At 35.8% G+C, this 19752-nt stretch overlaps 1 protein-coding gene across 5 annotated transcripts in view; it reads left to right on the forward strand.

Annotated features, from left to right (window-relative positions):
- The window catches only part of hyd (E3 ubiquitin-protein ligase hyd), a 680323-nt gene that overhangs the window by 225877 nt on the left and 434694 nt on the right, over positions 1-19752 (forward strand). For all 5 annotated transcript variants that reach the window (XM_090411567.1, XM_090411569.1, XM_090411568.1 and 2 more), the window contains one exon: positions 18236-18393. In XM_090411567.1, coding sequence (XP_090267693.1) covers positions 18236-18393 — 158 coding nt within the window. The remainder of the gene's footprint in view (positions 1-18235; positions 18394-19752) is intronic.

Consider the following 19752-nt stretch of genomic DNA (forward strand, 5'->3'; position numbering starts at 1 on the left):
CACAATTTCTTATCACACTTAAACAATCAACACCCCAGGATCCAGTTTGCCTTGGAAAAAGAAAACAATAACAATCTCCCTTTCCTAGACACTGATGATTACATGCCAGCCTGATGGATTCCTGGCTTTCTCTGTTTACAGAAAACCTACACATACAGGTAGATATATTCACCAGCAATCCCCCCCCCCACACACACACACCATCCCAACAATACGGGATTATAGAAACCCTATATAACAGGGCAAAATTAATCAGTTCAGATATCAGTGCCCTTACCACTGAACTTAACCATATTCTCAACACCTTTGTAGCCAATGGTTACAACCCCATAAAATCCAAAAAATATTAAAACTAATTAACCTCAACACCTCTTCTTCCCTCCATAACAGGGAGTACTCTAAATCTATCACCATTCCTTATATTCAGGGTACTTCTGAAAAGCTAACAAAAATCCTAAAAAAATATGGCTTGACAACTGTTATAAACCATATAAAAAATTGGCATCTCTTATCTGCTCCCCCAAGGATCAGCCACTTTCCCTAGACCTACCTGGAATATACCAGGTAGGTCTAGGGCAACTACAAGGCAGGTCCCCTGTAGTTGCAAACTGTCTTACTACAGTCAAACAAGCAGAACAGCTAATATCAGGATATCCAAACATAAGGATTATATCCGTTTCCACCAATACAGCCATTCAGGACTTGCTGACCATACTTTGGACACCCGCCACAAAATATGCTGGAAGAAAGCTACCTTACTACATCACAGTAAGTATAAATGTGAGAAACTATTCCTGGAATCAGCCTCAGCTCTAAAAAAAAAACTCCCTAAACCTCAACAAATTTGGATGCATGAGACTGCTTTAAATATGGGAAGCTTGCATTCTTAGAACATCAGCCCAACAGCCAAGACTACTACCCAATTTACCCCACTAGGTGGCATCTTTTAAGGACTCTAGGACTGACTTCAGTTGTTGTCTTCAGCCATAGTTGTTCAGTGTTAGTGCCAGCATGCACATATCATTAATTTTATGTTCCCTAAAGATGGTAATGTACCATTACTGAAATATAGGAACTATTAATTAAAGTTTTTAATTAATATAACAGTATATGTTGTCTTCTTTCTCTAAAAATTGACAGTTATGTATCACCAACGTATAAGTTTATCTACAAGAATTCCATTTTCTGTTTGTAAGATTTGGTGTCTAGCACCTCTGTGATGTTTCTCTTGTTATCCTTTGTAATGACTATATTGTTATTGCATTTTAAAGACTTTAGTGCTTTCAACTCAGAATGTGGTATATTCAGTTCTGATGGTTTCACATCGCCAGCTTGGTTGGCCAAGTGGTTAGCATATCCGTTCTCCAGCCAAGAAGGCTGCAGGTTCGAATCCTGCCATGGGCATAGATGTTTGTGATGGTCTGTGAAAACACTAATGGTGGTGGTGGATGGTAGATGTCTGGTGTAGTTGCGGTTTGTTGTAGTTGGTGAAGACAGAGTTGTAGAGTAGGCACCCTCCCTCGACGAGTCTTTTGACTTCCTTGAGGTGTCACGTAATAATAATAATAAATGATTTTCATGATCTCAAAATGAAGTCTTATTAGCTTGATCACTGTAGAAATGACTGATGTTCTTTTCAGTGTTGTGCATGAAGTCGAATTAGGTTAGGAATACGTTTGGTTGATTTCTTATTTAGATTTACAGTACTTTTTGTATTCCTGTCCACCCATTTCTGAATTCTGCTCCTAATCAACTTTTTCCCTTAAACATCATTCTTGACTTATAATTTGAAACCATAGGCTTGGAACTTTCTTTATGGAACTGTTTCTCTTTCTTTCTACTCCCTTGCCACTCTACCAGTGTTGAGATTAAACAATCTGGTTTAAGTCCCAGCACTTTCCCATAGTACATGTGCTGATATCTTTTCCAACCCCATCCATTATTTACAGTAAGATTTCTTAATATCCCAAACACTTTCATTTCATCTGGAGGTGTTTATCTCTGTTGTATTAGTCACTGCATTATCTTCACTTTCACCCACAGTGATCAACAGTAATTCAACTATTTCTTTTTTCTGCTCCATGTCATCTGTATTCATTAAAGTCATTCTTCCTTTAATTTGCTGCACATGGAAAGAACTCGTTAGAGTTTCCTTTGGTTTGACTAATTTCATCTCGTACTCTGATTTTGTGTTCCTCACCATGCTGGTATCCTTCCCTGTGTGAAAGGTGATGAGCCTATTATCACCTTTCCCTCCTTAAATAACCTTCATAATATTTTTCTTCTTCTGTAGATCTTGTTTAATGATGTTGCTTATCTATTGACATCTCTGATTTATTCTCCTGACTAGATATGTAATCGGTTATTGCTTTCTTTATGTAATCTTGACCATTTCCCATCCATTACAGTTTCTTGAGTTTCTCGTGTACTGTCCATGGCACTGCTCCGAACTTCTCCTATGTTGTCACAATCACCAGTTTTGTGTTTGAATATATTATATACCCCCCCCCTTCTTAATTAAAAATTCCACATGCATAGCTGCCCTCTTGGGTCAAGACTTCACAAATTGAGGGCTGTGTAACCTTGGTTATGTATAAAATCTCTGATGCTGTTACCATATCCAGTAACCCCAAATCCTAGGGACCTTCCATCACATGCTATTGCAGCTAATTATTCCCAGTAGCTGCATAAATATTATTTAATTCCTTCCATATGTTCCCTTCTCCTTCCAGATGATTAAGCCCTTCATAATGATTGCTCATCCTATGTTCATTAAAATAATTTGGCAAAGTATGCTATCCATATCTCCTTTTGCTTTCTCCAGCAGTAATTATATTTTGTCCTATTTGCTTTTCAATCACACTAAATAGCTCCAAATGTATTGTCTGCCTCAATTCTTCTTCTTTCTGCTGAACCTGTATTTTGCTAGTTTGTTATTTTGCTATTATTAGCAACAAAAAAGGAAAAAAAAACCTTTCTCCAGTCATTTCTGTATTCTCCCTGATAATGCACTATCTCCTCTATCTCTGCAACAGTATCAATCTCTGTTAACTAAGTATAAATTACATCATGCAAAGAATTTATCTTAAACTGTTTTCACTATAATAATATGGAAGTATGAGACATGTGGCAAACTGAGTATCATCGTCTTATAGTGTTTTAGATATCTCATGGTCAGAACTTGTTTTGGAAACGGAAACTTATTATTACTTTGTTAGCTCAAGTGGTTAGCATATTCACTCTTCAACCAGCATATTGTAAATTTAGATGACACTGTGGTGATGGATTTTTAGTGAATGTCCTGCTGTGAGGCCACTACCATGCATACATCAGGCCTGAATTTGCTTGTAAAAGTTCCATGTTTGGTCTTTAGATCAAGGATTCTGGATTATCTTATCACTAGCCCATTCACAATACTAGTACTGAACTACTGTACTATATATAGGCTAACAGTTGTTCATGAATGAGATCACACACACGAGGGGGTTATAATGAAAAGTATATTATTTCTGAGACGGTACTAGAAATCCCGTGCACTGATTTTCAGTGTATTTAAACAGACAAAAAGCAACATTTGAAATTTCTGTCATACAACTACCACGTTGCATGATACTGTTTTATTTAATTCTGTAAAATCACTTATCAGAACATGTATTATACTTCTTGACAGATATTTAATTTCAAATCTCTTCCAAATCCAGGCTCTCGGTTTACTCTTCACTTTCGTTCCAGAAAAATACAGGCTTAAACCGAACTGGCGTAAAACTAACTCAATTTTAATGGAAGGTACAAAGTTATGTTCCGTGCAGTCAAAAAATATGCACGCGAATGTGTAACATTATTATATTTAAAGCTTTGATAATACATACATATATATTTGTTAAATTAAATTATTAATATCGGAAACAAAACAAAATTATATACAAAAAATATGAAACTTCGAAAAGATATTACATATTTCTATGTTAAAGTTCCTGCTTTCGGATCACCTGCATTTTGTTTGAAAAAAATATCCAGTGTTAACTGCCTAGATTTTCTTTTTCTTTCTTTAAGGAGTTCAGGGGCATTATCCAAGAGAAGCAATGCCTTGGCTGGCAAATCATTTTCTTTACAGAAGCGAAACACTGTAGGACAAAAATAATTTGTGTACCAATCTATAAAAATGTCTTCTATGACCCAAGCTTTTTCGTTCCATTTCCAATAGACTGGCAGCACGGCTTTTAGACCCTTGAAGGCACATGGTGTGTGTGTGTGTGTGCGCGTGTGCATGCGTGCGTGTGTGTGAATGGTACACTAACATTGGTTTTAAGTTTCAAAGTTCCAGAGACATTTGCACTCAACAAAAGTGTAAGTCTGTCTTTTGTAGCTTTAAAACCTGGAGCAGAACGTTCTTCACAGGAAATGAAGGTGCGTGATGGCAATTTTTTTCAGTAGAGCCCAGTCTCATCAATATTAAAAATGAGATCAGGAGGATAACTTCCTTGTTCTACACAGTCTTGAAATTCTTTAGGAAAAGCTGCCGCAACATTTGCAGTTGCCACCTCACCAGATAATTTGACACTGTGGCACTTACTTTGAGACTTAAATTTCATGAACCAACCTTTGCTTCTTAAAAATGTTTCTTCGCCTCCATCTGTCTTTTTAAAATCCTCAAAAATATGTTTTTGCTTTCTCAGTTATAGCCTGCGCCAGAGGAATGTTTTTCTGATTCAAGTCATCCACCCATAATGATAATAATTTTTCCATTTTTTCATGAAGTTTACCCTGCTATAACTTACATGATTTACATTTAGTACTGCCGTAGATTGTTGCGCAGACTGTTTTATTCTATCTGCATTTTTCATAATTGTAGTAACAGTCGATGGAGGCAAGTTCATACTTCTACAGACATTAGCATCTGTCTGCCCATCTTCCATTCTTCGAATCACCTCCATCTTCTTTTCAAGTGTGATTGATTTCCGCACCTTCTTAACACCAAGTTCTGCTAACGTTTCTGCACTTCTTTTATCAGACATGGTATGTAATTGCATACTTCATCAATTTAAATACGCATGTGTGTAAGAAAAATTAAATAGAACAATTAAGTAGATTCAACAGCAAAACCAGGTTTGAGTGTTTGATACATATACGTTGTAGTAGCTTGATAAACACTCAAACACTAGAGTGCCTGCTACTGTCGTTTCTCAGTCAGACCACACTACCATAAGAAAGCACGCACAGGCATCCAGCATTATTGTGAATCGCTATAAATTGAACCATCATAAACCGAGGGCTGCCTGTATTGTTGGGGTTAGTGATGTATGTATAGTTAATTAAGATATATTTTGTTTTCAGTTTTTTATTTTGCTTTTTGATAATGACCTATCAGATAAGAAACGGCTTTTCTTTATAACAGGAAACATGGACATTTTCTTTTCATGTTTGCAATAAAAACAAGTTTCTTTTGCATGAACAGCACATGTAAGTGGTAGATAAGTCATGTACCACTTTGAGACTTTTACAAACATGCTGTGTTTCTAAAATTAAACTTATAATTCAAACATTTTCTACTCAACATTTTTACTATCTAAGGTATGAATGTACCATTTGTTTAATAAGCCTTTTGTGCATGGGATTACCATAATTATTTATTTTATTTTTTTTTAAAAAAACAAAAGCCATATCACAGCAGGATACATACTTGCATTCTATTAGTTGATAGCAGAGATGGTATCCGTTCAACTCACACCTGGCGATTGAATTATCACATTCACATTGGGGTGATTGTAGCTTTATCACTGTGAACCTAACCATCTGAAGAAGCTAGCAGAATTACTGGCAGTTTCTTATCTGTGTGTTGTCGGATGCACCACTTTTCTTTGGTTTCTTCAATTGTAACTAATCCCGCATAACAAGGGGGATGAAATGAAATGTTCTTTTCAAAATATATTAAAAAACAATAATGAAAGAGAATGATATATTTGATTATTACTTACTATACTTGTTTACTAAAAGATGTAAAGAATAGCAAATATAAGGAAGAGAAAGAATAGGAATGAATAAAAAATACCTTCAGTACTGTAAAATAGATTATGAATAATTTACATCTGTGATATTATAAGTGTGCTTCTGTTATGAGTATTTGGGGATGGAGTGAAGAATACGCGATCCTATAAACGCTAGCCTTTCATATTTGCTTTTATGATGGGCATAAAGTCTGCGCTGTTAGCCTAGTGGCTGTGCACTTCGCAATCATATGCCTGGGGAAGGAGTGTCCTAGGTTCAATTCCTGTCGGAGACTTGAGGAGCTGAAGGATCTTCCTCAGCCATAGCCAAGTTAGCCGGTCTTCAGCGTGGACAGTAGGATTTTTCCCCCAGTTTATCTTGGGGTTTATCATCCCGCAAAGTCTTTATATCTGTTAGTTTCTCTTACCTAAATTCCATTAGGTCATCATTAGGAATACGTGATCCTATAAACTAGCCTATTACTGATAATTTATTTTGATAATTATTTTATTTATTAATGATCAGTGTTTTTTTTTATATATATAGTAGTATAATATATACATAAATAATTTTTTTCTTAATAATTCTAATTCTTGGAATTCACTTGTCTTCCTGGAGTTTCACAATCCTGAGTTGTAGATAAGCACTAATCTGCATATCTGTTAGTTTCTCTTACCTAAATTCCATTATGTAATCAGTTAAAAACACATAGTGCAATGCAGATGGATTTTCCACATCAAGTGGTAAAAGTAGCTCATCTCTACTGTACTCCTGAACCAATATTGCCACATTACTTACCCGTTTTGTTATGTTTGAAAATAAAAATTCCAAAACCTTACTTTGTTGAATATCTTCCTCATCAGATGAGGAATTACTCTGTATATATCCAATACTTGATTGAAATCATCATCTGAATTATTCACTACATCTTAGAAAATTCGAACTTCATCAGATACGTTTTTTTCACAGTGGCTCAGGAAACTCATCACTAGAACATGGATTTCCCACATATGTTTCTAGTTTGTTGGCTTTCATCAGATGCATTCTACTTATAGAATAAGAAGGATCAATTTTAAGTTAAGAATAGATAAATTTTTACTCCCTACATATATACTGTCCATAGACTGGAAGCACCTGTCTCCATATAGTGAACAGCATGCCCTCCTAAACAGCCACTATACTGCATACACAAGAAAAACAAGTAGTTTTATTGCATCACTCAATAAAGTAAGGAGACATTTGCTCATCATCATCAAATTCCTGACATGTACCTTCAAGGGGTTTAAAAGATATGATAGTACTACATCAAAAATTTACATCATTACTAACTTCCTATCTACAATTTTCCTCCAAATCAGTCTGTTACTTGTCAAGACTCCAACATTATCGGATCTTATATTTCTATCGTCTAAGGCACTTTGTACTCTTTCAATCCACCTATTTCTTGGTCTTAGTGTGGGTCGTTTTCCTGCCAACCTGGCAGAGAACACTTGTTTTGCTAATCTTTCCTCGCCCATTCTGTTTAAGTGATCACACTACCTAGGATTAGCTCTGCTAACGCATTCCTGGATGCTAACAATGTCAAGTTCTTTCTTAATATCCTCATTTTTAATACGATATTGCCATTGATGCCATATGTTCACGCTTATAATCTTTCTCAGGACTCTCATATCTGTGGTCTCTAGTCTTTGGTCAAGAGTTTTACTTCTGACCCAGCTCTCAGATCCATAAGTTAAAACTGGTTTGAACACTGTCTTGTATACAGCTAATTTAGTGTTCCGACTAATTTCTCAATTATTTCATATGAATTTATTCAATTGACTGCCTACCATATCAGCTTTGTTGATTCTGTAGTCTATTTCCATATTTAATTTACCATCATCAGTAAAAATAGTGCCTAAGTAGCTGAAATGTTTTACTTGTTCCTCAGGTTCACTGTTCACAAAGTTGACATTTTCAACGATTCTACATATTTTCATTGTCTTTGTCTTTTTATTGCTGACCTTCATACCATATCTATTACAGCAGTTATTCAATTTAGTCAGGAAATCTTGCAAACTTGTAGCGGATTTATTTAGAAGTATAACATCGTCTGCATAAAGCAAAGAGCTGACATTAACATCTTCAATTCTGATATCATGTTTAATACCACTTTCCTTCATAATGTGATCCATATAGATAATGAATAACAGAGGGGATAATGTAAATCCTTGTCTCACACCAGATTTAACATTAAACCATCTTCCTGTACTTCAATTCTAACTGCGGACTTACAACTCAAATAAAGACTAAGTATTGCTTGATATAATGCTCCATTGACACCATATAACTGTAGCGTATTGAATAGCTTCTCTCTTCGTACCCTCTCATATGCCTTTTCCAGATCGACAAAACTTAAATACAGATCATTGTTATATTCCCATGCTTTCTGAACTATTTGTCATGAGGTGAGGATCTGATCCTGACAGCCTCTATTTGGCCTGAATTCAGCTTTTTCTATACCAAGCTTTTCTTCCACTTCTCAACTGTTTCTCAAGTATACTGACATAAATCTTGCTAGGAATACTCAGTAGGGAAATAGCTCCGTAATTCTCACATTCAGTTTTATTTCCCTTTTTGTATATGGGTACTATTAGAGCTCTACTCCAATCATCAGGATTTCGTCTCTCTGTCCAGGCCTTCTGAACTATGCACTGCAGCCACTGTAAGACTTTTATACTACCACACTTCAGCATTTCTGGTCGAATATCATCTACTCCTGCTACCTTTCCACATTTCAAGCCTTTGATGGCCTTTTCTACTTCAAGTATGGATATGTATACCTGTTGAGTGTTATCGCTGTGCTATCACTGCTTGTTTCATTTAGCAATTTTTTGAAGTACTCCATACTTCAAGAATATCTTTTTCTCCCATTTTCATGTCACCTTTATCATCTCTAACTCCTTTTACAGCACTCTTTCCTCCATTTCTAAGCTTCTTCAACAACCTCCAGAATATTTTGCCACCTTCTTGAAATTTATTTTCTTTATTCTTGCCAAAGTCCTCCCATGACTTTTGTTTAGCTAGTTTTACACAGTGTTTAGCATTCTTGCATTTGTCTCTGTATTCTCTAAGAGCACAAGCTGACTTATTTGACATGAACTTTTGATATGGTTTCTTCTTTTCCTTCACTGCCTCTTTAACTTTCTGTGTCCACCAGGGAGTTCTGATTTTTTTATCCTTGCAGACAACCTCACCACATGCCTCTCTGGCAGAATCAATCAGTGTTTTCTTCAGAGTTTGCCACTGAATCTCCAAGGTTTGATTCCTGTTCTCAAACTCTTTCATTTTTTCTTCAATAATCTTTGTGTAATTTAGTCTACAGTTCACATCTGAGAGCTGCTCAACTTTCATTCGTTTTAAAACTTTCTTACATGTCATTCTTTTCAATATGAAATTCAATTTTATCCTGCTCAAGACTAAATAGTGATCACTTCCAATTTCAAATCATCTGTACACTCTGGTGTCCTGCACCAGGGAGAAAACATCACTATCAACAATAACATAGTCAATGAGACTTTCCTTATTCCTTGCCTCTTCTCTCCATGTTAATTTGTGCACATTTTTATGTTGGAACATGGTGTTAGTAATAACCAGTCCATGACCTGAGCAGAAATCCAACAAGTATTTGCCATTATTATTAGCTTTGCTCTTTTCTCCAAATTTTACCAAAATATTTTTGTATGTCTGACAATTATTTTTTACTCTGCTATTTAGAACTCCAACAAGGACCAACTTTTGCTTTTTTCATTGTGTCAGCTGCTTTCTCTAAAGCATAAAAAAATTCCTCCACTTCTACCTTAGTAGAACCTTCTGTGAGACCATAAGCACAAATAAGTCTCATTGTTCAGTTCCTATTCTGATATTTGCCCATATCACTCTACTTGAGACTGCCTGCCATTCAAGAAGATTAGCCTCATATTTTGTGTTGTATACTATGGCTACTCCTTCTTTTCCTTGATTGTCATTGCCTGAATATAACATTTTGTATTTATTGGTCAGCAAGATCTCACCAGTTGTTGTCTTTTTTGTTTCAGTCACCCCTATTTTGTCAATCCGGTACTTGTCTAATTCCTCAGCTAGCTCCATTTCTTTGCCATTCAGGCTTCTTATGTTGATAGTACTGATCTTTAACTCTGGTGAAGTTGAGTTGGGGTGTGCTTACAAATTTGTTCCAGTAGCTTCGCTGTTCGCCCAGGTTCCCTGGCGTAAACAACGGGGCCTTGTTTAACCGGCGACACCCCAGCCGGCATGAAATTTTGTCATGCTGTGCCATTATTTTGTGTTTAAGCCAATAAGAATACACTTTGGTCGTCTAAATCCCAAATTGCTAGCCCATCCTCGTTCGTTCAGTATCCAGGCAGATACCCAACAGGAAGCACCACGAGAAGATGAGGAGATTGGACATTAGGTCAAAAGCCCTGGTCGGTTCTCTGCATTCCTTTAAAGGCTATGTGGAGGTGTCCTCTCAGTTATACAGCTTTGACCCTTAAGCACCCCGACATTTGCACTCAGTGTAATATATTTGTCAACAAATAGTCATGTCTCCTCCCACAGAAAATATGCGGCATAATTTCTGTGAGAGGGGATACACAGAAACTAATGTGCATAGACTCAAGCAAAACGTTGTTGTACCACCAAACATGGTATCTAACTGAAAACAACTGTCCTAACATTTGTCGAAATTTTCAATTACACGAAATATGTGTTTGTTTCATTGCATTTGTAAGTTTGAGGTCATTAAGACAGATCACAAACACTAACTTCAAATAAAATTCTATTGAAAGTAGAATTGCAACCAAAATGGCATTTAAACTTTGTGTCAGTGAGCTACCCATCCGCCTGATGTGGAAGCAGCACACAAACTGTAATGAGACGTTCTGTGGATATGATAAACGTGCAAAACACTTCTTGACATGAAAGTGTTAAGGACGTGGGAAAACATTAATATCTTTTGCTTTGTTGATCATAAATAGCAATGAAGAGAGAGAGGGAGAGAGAGAGAACATTTCTGCTTTACACTTGATTTAACAACAAACCAATAAAATTGTTCATAACTGTTTTTGAAAGAAATTAACAAAACATACAGATCCTTTATGCACACGATTTCTGGACCACTATTATAATGCACAAATGCAACTTATTTGTGCTTCTGGTCCCACCGAAGGTTCTTCCAAGAAAGAAGGGGAGAAATTTTTTGAGTCATTGGCACACACCTACTGACATAAAGAGAATGGAGAGTGGTCCTTGTTGGAGATTGGAACAGCAAAGTAGGAAATGAATTCCACCAGGCTCATGGGAAAATTTTGAGAAAAGGGCAAAAGTAATAATAATGGTAAGTATTTACTGGACTTCTGTTCAGGACATGGACTAGTCATTACTAACACCATGTTTCAACATAAAGATGTGCACAAGATCATATGGAGATAAGGCACAAGAAATAAGAAAAGCCTCATTGACTACGTCACTATTTATAGGTGATATCTTCATGCTCATTCAGGATATAAAAATGTACAGAGGATTTGAAATTGGAAGTGACCATTACTTAGTACTATGCAGGAAAACATGGATATGAAATTGAAAAGAACAGTATGTAAGAGAGTTTGAAAAAGTTGAGTAGCTTTTACAAGTAAATTGTGGACTCGACTATACAAACATTATTGAAGAAAAAATGAAACAAATTGAAAACTAGAAACAAACCTTGGAGTCTCGTGGCAGAGTCTGAAGAAGACATCGATTGATTCAGCTAGGGAGGTATGTGGTGAAGTTATCTGCAAGTATAGAAAAATAAGAACAGCATGGTGGACACAAGAAGTTAAAGAGGCAGTGTTAGAAAAAAAGAAAGCATACCAAAAGTTCCTAGCAAATATGTCAGCAGATGCCTTAAAAGAATACAGAGAAAAATGTAAGAAAGCTATTCTGTGTGTAAATGTAGCTAAACAACAGTCATAGGAAGACTTTGGTAAGAATATAGAAAATAAATATCAGGAAGATGGCAAAATGTTCTGGAGGCTGTTGAAGAAGCTTAGAAATGGAGGAAAGAGTACTGTAAAAAGAATCAAATATGATAAAGGTGACATGAAAGCTGAATATAGGATATCCTAGATGTTTGCAGTAATTACTTTGAAAGACACTTAAATGAACAAAGCAGTGTTAGAACCATACTAGAAAATTTTCAAGAAATGCAAAGAGCAGTACATATCAATATTTGTGGTAGAAAAAGCCATCAAAAACTTGAAATGTGGAAAGGCAGCAGTAGATAATATTCAACCAGAAATGCTTAAGTATGAAGGAATAAAAGTTTTTCAGTGGAATTAAACCTTCCTTTTCAGAAGGTTGAATTCCCAATGATTGGAATTGAGCTCTCACTATAAAAAAAAAGGGAATAAAACTGAATGTGAGAATTACACAGGAATGTCTCTACTAAGTGTTCCAGGTAACATTTATACTAGCATACTTGAAAAGAGGTTGAGAAAGATTATAGAACAGAAACTCTGAGAAGAACAAATTGGGTTCAGGTCAAGTAAAGGCTGTCAAGATTAGATTTTCATTTTAAGACAAATAGGTGAGAAATTGTAGGCATATGAAAACGGTCTGTACTTAAGTTTTGTAGATCTGGAAAAGGCATATGATAAGGTGCTCAGAGAAAAGCTTTTCAAAACACTACAATCATATGCGATGAATGGAGAACATGATACAGATTAATACATAGTCTGTATTTAAGTTCTCAGTCAGCAGTTAGAACTGAAGGAAATGCAGAAGATAGTTTGATATAAAATCAGAGACAAGACATGGATGCACACTATCTCCACTCTTATTCATCATCGATATGGATCATTATGAAAGAAAGTGGCATCAAGCCTGATATTAGAATTACAGATGTCAAACTTAGATCTCTTTGCTTTATGCAGATGACGTTGTTATACTCCTAAACATATGTAGTGCAAGGCTCCAGGAATTCACTAACTAAATTGTGTAACAGCTGTGACAAATTTGGCATGAAAATCAGCAATAAAAAGACCAAAATAATGAAAATATGCCAGGGCACAGAAAACTTCAGCTGCATTCTGAATGGAGATCCTATGGAACAAGTAAAATATTTCAGCTGTTGAGGCACCATTTTTTAGTGAAGATGGCAGGTTAAATCTGGAGAAAAAAAAAATCTTATGGTATAAATAACAAAACATGCAGTACAATACACTGTCATTTTAAAAGCAAATAAAGTTAAAAGGTTATATCCATATTAGTCAAACAGTTCACAGAATAAGCAAAGCTTTTATGGTGGGTAGCCAGCTGAATAAATTTTTATGTAATAGAGAGAAATTAGCCAAAACACCAAACTAGCAGTATAGAAGATAGTGTTTAAACCAGTTTTAAGTTATGGATCTGAGAGTTAGGTTAGAAACAAAGCACCTGATCAAAGATCAGAGACCACAGATATGAAAGTTCTGAGAAAAAATAGATGGGTGAACCGATGGTATCAATGACAGAATCATATTAAAAATGAAGATATTAGAAAGGAACCTAGCATTATTAGCATTCAAGAATGTGTCAGCAGAGCTAATCTAAGGTAGTATGACCACTTAAATAGAATGGGTGAAGAAAGGTTAGCAAAACAAGTGTTTGATGCCAAGATGGTAGGAAATATACCCAGAGAAAGACCAAGGTCTGAGTTGATTGATTTAGTCAGAAGTACCTTAGAAGCTTACCATACAGAAGTTAAAACCATCGTGGGGGAGATAACAGAATAGCAATCACAACCAGACTAAGACTAATTGACACCTTGGTGAATTCTGTCCTCTTGTATGGTTGTGAGGGCTGGACTTTATTGATGGAAGATGAGAGGAGACTCCTGTCTTTCGAAATGAAAACTTACAGAAGACTTTTGAGAATTCCCTATACCGCTCACGAAACCAATGAAAATGTCCGAAAACTAATTGATTCAATAGATGGGAGAAAAAGGGAAAATATTCCGACAGTCATCAGAAGAAGACAGATGAAATGGTTTGGACACATGGAGCAGGCCAATGGCATTCTAAAGGCAAGCACTAGAAGGAATCATTCTGGGATCAAGGATTAGGGGCCAACCTAGATTAAAATGGACTGATAACATAAAAAAATGGACAAATTCCTCCCTTTCTCAACTGACATCAAGAACAAGAGACCGAGATGACTGGAGGAGTCTAGCAAAGAGTGTCACCTACCAGCCATGAATGACCCAACGATTCATTTAGGACTACGGGAGAAGAAGACCTTAGAAGCACAAAATGTTAGTTATGACAATATTGAAGTGCTCACAAGCAATAGATTGATTTGGAGGAAAATTGTTGATAGGAGATTAATAATAATGTAAACTTAATCATGTAGCACTGCCATAATAACCTAACACCCCTTGGTGGTACATATCAGGAAATTGATGAAGATGATAATAGGGATAATATAAAGGTGGCTGACAAGAGAGAGTGCTCTTGTCAGCCACTTTTTTTTTTATCATAATTCATCTTGTTCTACATGATTTTTCCATTGAATTTTCTTAGCCTTTTCTCAAGTTTGTTTGAAAATCTGTAGAAACATTGAAAACATTGAAAACTGTATCCTGAATGGTAAACCTGTAGAAAAAAACATTTCAGCTATTTAAGCACAATTTTTAGTGAAGATGGCAAATTAAATATTGAAATAGACAACAGAATTAGTAAAGTTGGTTTGGGTAGGAAGTCAGCTGGATAAATTATATGGAATAAGAAAGAAATTAGTCAAAACACTAAATTAGCTGTAAGAGCAGTTTTAACTTATGGATCTGAAAGCTAGTTAGAAATAAAACACTTGATCAAAGTGGAGATTCTCTGATATGAGAGCTCTGAGAAAGATAAGTGGAGTGAACAGATGGCATCAATGGTGGCAGTATCATATTAAAAAATTAAGATATTAGGAAAGAACTTGCCATTGTTAGCATTCAGGGATATGTTAGTAATAATCACGGGTGGCATTGTTAATTAAATAGAATGGGAGAGATAAGATTAGCAAAACATGATGTGGGTGGATTGATACAGTAAACACTATATTAGAAGACAAAAATATAAGATTTGATAATGTTGGTGTCTTGACAGATATCAGATTAATTTGGAGGAAACTTCTTGATGGAAGTTTGTAATGGTGTAACTTTTTCATGTAGTACTATCATAATATTCTGTATACCCCTCTGAGGTTGGGTATCAGGAATTTGATATTAATTTTTTTTTTTTTATTTGATTTAACACCTTCATGTTTCCTATGGAGGTGTGAAATTTTTACATTTCCTTAGGAAACATGGTTATAGTGATCTCTGTATGGCTTAAATTTTAATTTTATTGACGACAAAAAAAAAAAAAAACACTTGACTACTCACTTCACTAATTATATTGCTTTGCATGTGTATTTAATTCATAAACATTTAGCAGTCCAGTACATTCTTCAACAAATTTGCTGAAATGGTGTGGTGCTAAATATGGAGGTGTAAAATTTTTCCACTTCCATATTTGAAACATATCCTTCATATTGTTATTATTTTTTCTAGTTGCCTTTCTACACTGGTGTCCAAAAGCTAAGGATAAAACTACATTTTTACTGTGTATGAAAAAATGGTCATGACTTCAGCCAGATGTGGACATAAATTTATTTATTTGCATACTAATGAATTATATCACACAAAAAATGTTTTATAAATTTCATTCAAATTAAATTGCAATATGTTTTTGGCAAAAGTTATAAATTTACTAAGGATGCAGTTAAGTAATTAATATATAGTGCTTACAAAAAACTATACAGAAAGACATTTCAGTATGGAATATATCCACCTAGAACTGTGATGCAGCTCTCATAATGTTGTACCATGCTTAGCACAAAGAGATTCAGAATTTCTTGAGGCAAACCCACCTCTTCTTCAGAGCAAGGATAAAGTCTTGTTTGTTTTCTGGAAGGAAATTTTGAGCAGTAATGCAAAGTGTTCTGTGCTGTTGAAATTTGGGGAGCATGCTAGCCAATTGAAGATTAATATTCTCGGTGTCCAGAAGTATCTCCATTACTTGGCCAGGCATTGTCATCCATAAAAATGAATTCTTTGCCTATAGCACCACGAAATAATCGAACATGATTGAAGAACTTCATTGCAATATTGTTCACCAGCCATAGTTCCTTTTTCCAGCAATTGTAGTTTGATGCATTCATTAAGCATAATACCTCCCCACACCATGTCTCCATCACTGCTGTATCTATTCCTTTCAAGAACATTATGATGGTAATTACCGCTTTCACGCCAGATCCGGTGTTATCTCGAATTGGAGGAAAAACGTGTCATCTGTAAAAGAGTACATTAGCCCATTGGTGTCTTGTCCAATTCTTATGGATACAATACCACTAAAAACTTGCTCTACACTGAGTTGTAGATAAAGGGAACGCAGACTATGAGCCTACTTGTTGCAGACTTCATGCCACAGTTTGTCGAGATATCTGTGGAGTCGACTTTCAAGCTGACCTGTCATGGTTCATTGATTACGTTTTACTGTTATAACCAAAAATCTGTCTTCATGCTGCACAGAGCAGAAGAAAGATTTGTATCTGAAAGTATGGGAGTATGTGAGATTCCAGACTCTAGTAGCATCAGTAATTCTGCAGCCACAGTTTTCTTTTCTGTATGAAATCATCTAGCTGTCTTTGAGACTTTACAAGACATTGACGTTTTGGAACTTTATTCCTTCACGAAAAGAGCTACCTTCAAACACAATTCACTTACCTCAGCCTTTTGCTTTTTATTCTGTTGAGTGCTGATAATTCAAAAATTTGAATGTGTACTTGCTTTGTACTCTAAATCTTCATTTATACAAATTGCCTCAAGCTGATATTTATTTGAATTTGCAGTTTTCTGCAAATTCAGACATAATGTTCGTCCTTAGTTTTCGGCATCGGTATACATTTCAGATTTCTAATTACTTGCTCTGTTTGCAGCCAAGAAAAACTGTTCATGAATGTTTCCTTTTGTCTTTTCCATCTAGTTTTTGATTTGGAATCTTTCATTTTATTTAATAATGGTTGTATATATGAAACCAACTTTCAACTCAACACCATTTTTATTAGTTATTGTTGCAGCCTACTTGTTTAATTATTCTCAGGTAATTATTCTAAACCTTAGAATGTTCTTACCTTTAGCTTTCCTATCAGTATATCAATTTTCTTGTCTATGATTCCTTTTGTGGTACTTCTTTTTCCATTCTCTGCTTTTGTCATAGCTTTCAAAACAGTTTGCTACCTTGAATGCTGTGCCTATGTTCTTTTCCTAATCTTCTCACAACTTCTGTTTAGTTGCTTTTACTCACAACCTAGTTTCCCTGCATTTTTCTATATATACTTGAAGAGAATATGCTAATTTGTTTGCGTGGAAGTTTCTCTATGCTATTTTCTTTCCATGGAATGCTTATTTAAACATTTTGTATCCACATGCTTCACTGGGTGAATCAGTCAATGTTTCCTTTGGGTCCTTTCCATCTAGTTTCTGATATGCAGTTTTTGATTTGGAATCTTGTCATTTTATTTAATAATGGTTGCATATATGAACCAACTTTCAATTTACACCAAGAAGGTGATTTATTTGAATTCTTTTTAAAACTTTCATATAACTTCCCCATTCCCCAAAGAGTGCTATTATTAATTTTCATTCTTCTAGATATTGATCACTTCCCATATTATACCCTGTACATTGTTATATTTTGGATATGAGTAATAATGTAATCATTATAACATTATTTTTTCATGTATTTTCTTTATATGAATTTATCCACATTTTATGTAGGAAACATGGTAGTAGTTACTTGTTCAACTCCTCTGTGTGGCTTAAATTTTAGTATGATTTATTGACCTCCAAAAAAAAAAGGGGGGGGGGGAATCATGCTGACTGTAATTCATTAATTATTGATCTTTAGTTTAAATGTGTATGTAATTTATAAACATTGAACAACACAGTGTATACCACTTCTACAAAGTTTCTAAGATGTTGTGTGTGCTAAGGAATTGTTTAAGTAACATTCTTTTTTTTTTCCCCTTGATTAATAGTGTAATTCATACCTGTGAATTGTTCTTTCTACATTAAAAATCTTATTTATATTTGTCCAAAAATAAATTTTGGCTATGGAATCAGTTGTCCTTAATGTATCCTATATTATTCTTGCCTGCTTTTTTGTAGGTATTCATGCTGTTGTTCGTAGTACTGGTGGTAGACTGAGTTATATTATTTATAACTTAGCAACAGGAAAAGCTGAACAAGATAGTCCATTTCCAACAGACACGCAGTCTTTTCTTGGTCAAGATAGTAGACTGATTTCACTAATCATCAGTGGAGAGGTAAGTGTTTTGATGTAAAGGGAAAAAAAAACTTAGTCTTTCATCAGATATATTTCACATGTGATGGAACTAGCCAGCTTTTTTTATGTATGGCATATTGAATTCGCTAATTGTCAGTGGTCATGCAAGCATTTTAGTAATTGAGATAATGGAATGGAAAGAGATTAACCTCAAGGGCTCACTTTAGTGAGTACAGCCATGACAAACCCAAGGTACCAGATGCTGGACCATGCCTTTCTTCATGTAATATACATCTGTTATATTATTCTGTACACTGGTTTCTTTGCTTCTTTCTCCTCTCCTTGCTCCTTCTACCTGATGCTATTAGAGTATTCAAGGGCTAGGGGTGAATCCTTCCTATCTTGCTAAGTCATTTTGTTTTATGCAGCCACCGAAGGAGGCAAGCTACCTCAATAGGTGCTGGTCCCATGCCCAGATAAATGGCGAGGGTTGATGTCAGGAAGGTCGTAAAACTTCACTGCCAGCTCTACCTATGATATGAGTCAAAGAGAAAATGATATAAGGGCTAGGGCATACCCCTTAAGCTACTTGCAGCCACATCGCCCTACAGCTGTGAGAAGTGGACGAGGGCTACCGCATCAAGGGCGGGTGCGGTTAAAGAAGCAAGCCCAGCAGGTGGAGAGGATGTTGCGAGTGGGAACACTGAATGTTGGAAGCATGACTGGAAGGGGAAGAGAGGTGGCAGACATGACGAGGAAGAGGAAGTTGGACATTTTATGTGTGCAGGAGACAAGGTGGAAGGAAGGAAAGGCAAAGAACTGGGAGATGGATATAAATGGTTCTACTCTGGAGCGAATAATGAGTGAAGAAATGGTGTAGGAATTGTGGTGTGTGGCAGAATGAAGGGCGAAGTACTGGAAGTGGGTAGAAGGAACAACAGGATCATGCGAATGAAATTGCGTCTTGGAGATGAGTATTATGTGTATATGTCCCACAAGTTGGCTGTACAGCAGAGGAGAAAGATGAGTTCTGTAACGTGTTAGATGAAGAAATGAGGGAATTTCTTCATCTCAAATCTCCTCCGACAATCACCATTGTCAGAGGAGACTTGAACCGACACATAGGGAGACAGAATAGAAACTGTGAAAGGGTGCATGGTGGCCACAGAGTGGGAATGATGAACCAGGAAGGAGAGAGGGTTGTGGACTTTGCAGTAGCGTTTGATCTGGCAATTAGGAACTCGTTTTTCTACAAGAGGGAAGAACATTTGATAACATTTGGGAGTGGTAACAACAGTTCACAAATTGACTACATTTTGACTAGAAGAAAACATCTTAAGGTTTGACAAATTGTAAAGTAATTCCAACAGATTAAGTGGCACAGCAACACTGACTGCTG

The sequence above is a fragment of the Typopeltis vanoorti genome, chromosome 21, assembly GCF_054136105.1.
Source record: "Typopeltis vanoorti isolate ZY-2024b chromosome 21, IOZ_Tvanoo_1.0, whole genome shotgun sequence".
Taxonomy (NCBI): Eukaryota; Metazoa; Arthropoda; class Arachnida; order Uropygi; family Thelyphonidae; genus Typopeltis; species Typopeltis vanoorti.